Source organism: Pteropus vampyrus, unplaced genomic scaffold, assembly GCF_000151845.1.
Source record: "Pteropus vampyrus isolate Shadow unplaced genomic scaffold, Pvam_2.0 Scaffold1000009440, whole genome shotgun sequence".
NCBI classification, from domain to species: Eukaryota; Metazoa; Chordata; class Mammalia; order Chiroptera; family Pteropodidae; genus Pteropus; species Pteropus vampyrus.
In genome coordinates, this window is record NW_011923842.1 from 1 (window position 1) to 1,106 (window position 1,106).

The following is a 1,106-nucleotide window of genomic DNA, read 5'->3' on the forward strand; positions in this document are numbered from 1 at the left end:
GCGGCGAACCTGCCCGGCGAGGAAGCTCATGAAAGATAGCTTTAAATTAAGATGTGGGATTATAGTTTTGTATCCCCCGCCCCCCACGGCAGCTGTTTGAGTTCGACGGCACCAACACGTCGGGCACAGCCGCAAAGCCCCCAGGGAAACCGTACCCGCCGTACTTGCTGGCCAAATTCTCCTGGAACAACGTCACCGGCTCGTTGGACCCCGCCACCCTGAGTGCCACGTTTCAAGGCCACCCCATTCATGACCCCACGGGGGCTTTTACCAATGGCAGCCTGACCTTCAGGGTAAGGGTGCGGGGAGTCGGAACCGCAGAGGCTGGTGTGCGAGGGTGGGAGGCGTCGGCAGGGTGGCCTCCAGGCACAGGCGTCCATTGGCTTCCACGCCCCCCACGCCTCTTCCGTCCTAGGTGCAGGCCTTCCCCAGATCCGGCCGGCCAACCCAGCCCCCTCGCCTCCTGCACACAGCGGACACGTGCCAGCTGGAGGTGGCCCTGGTCGGGGCCTCTCCCCGGGGAAACCGCTCCCTGTTTGGGCTGGAGGTGGCCATGCTGGGCCCGGGCCCGGCCTGCCCCTCAGTGCAGGGGCAGCAGTCCATCGATGACGAGTATGCGCCCGCCGTCTTCCAGGTCAGACTTCCAGCGGACAGGCAGACGGGTGGGGGGTCGACGGGACCCCATCAGGGCCACACACGGTCAGCCGTTTGCCGCTTAGCCACACTTCATTCCGCTCCCTCAAGTCCTGGGCACCGTGCTGATGACTTAGGCCCAGGCTCTGCCTGCTCAGTGGAGGAGACAGGAAGGCAGAGGCCACGTGCCATGTGCCACAGTGACAGGGGTGGTGTGCAAAGGCCGAGGGGCCCAGGGAGGGAGCTGAGCCCACGTGGGCTCACGGTGCCAGGGCTCATCCAGTCCAACTCCCCTCCCTACTGAGGAAAGACCGAGGTCCCCGTGCACACGGGGAGCAGGCCTGGGACTCGGGACAACCGGTGGGAGGTCGAGTCTGGGGAAGGCGGGGCTCCGTGGGGGCAGGCACGGGCTGGCCCTCCTCATCCTGCCTCGCCTGCCTTTCTCCCAGTTGGACCAGCTGCTGTGGGGCTCC

General features: G+C 66.0%; 1 protein-coding gene across 1 annotated transcript; it reads left to right on the forward strand.

The window, feature by feature from the left end:
- Positions 1-65: 65 nt before the first annotated feature.
- LOC105311773 (glycosylated lysosomal membrane protein-like) lies at positions 66-1,100 on the forward strand (the record flags this gene model as incomplete). The annotated part of the gene is made up of 3 exons (XM_011387679.1): positions 66-293; positions 416-634; positions 1,083-1,100. Coding segments are annotated over 3 exons (465 nt in total), but the record flags the coding sequence as incomplete, so codon positions are not given.
- Positions 1,101-1,106: the final 6 nt, after the last annotated feature.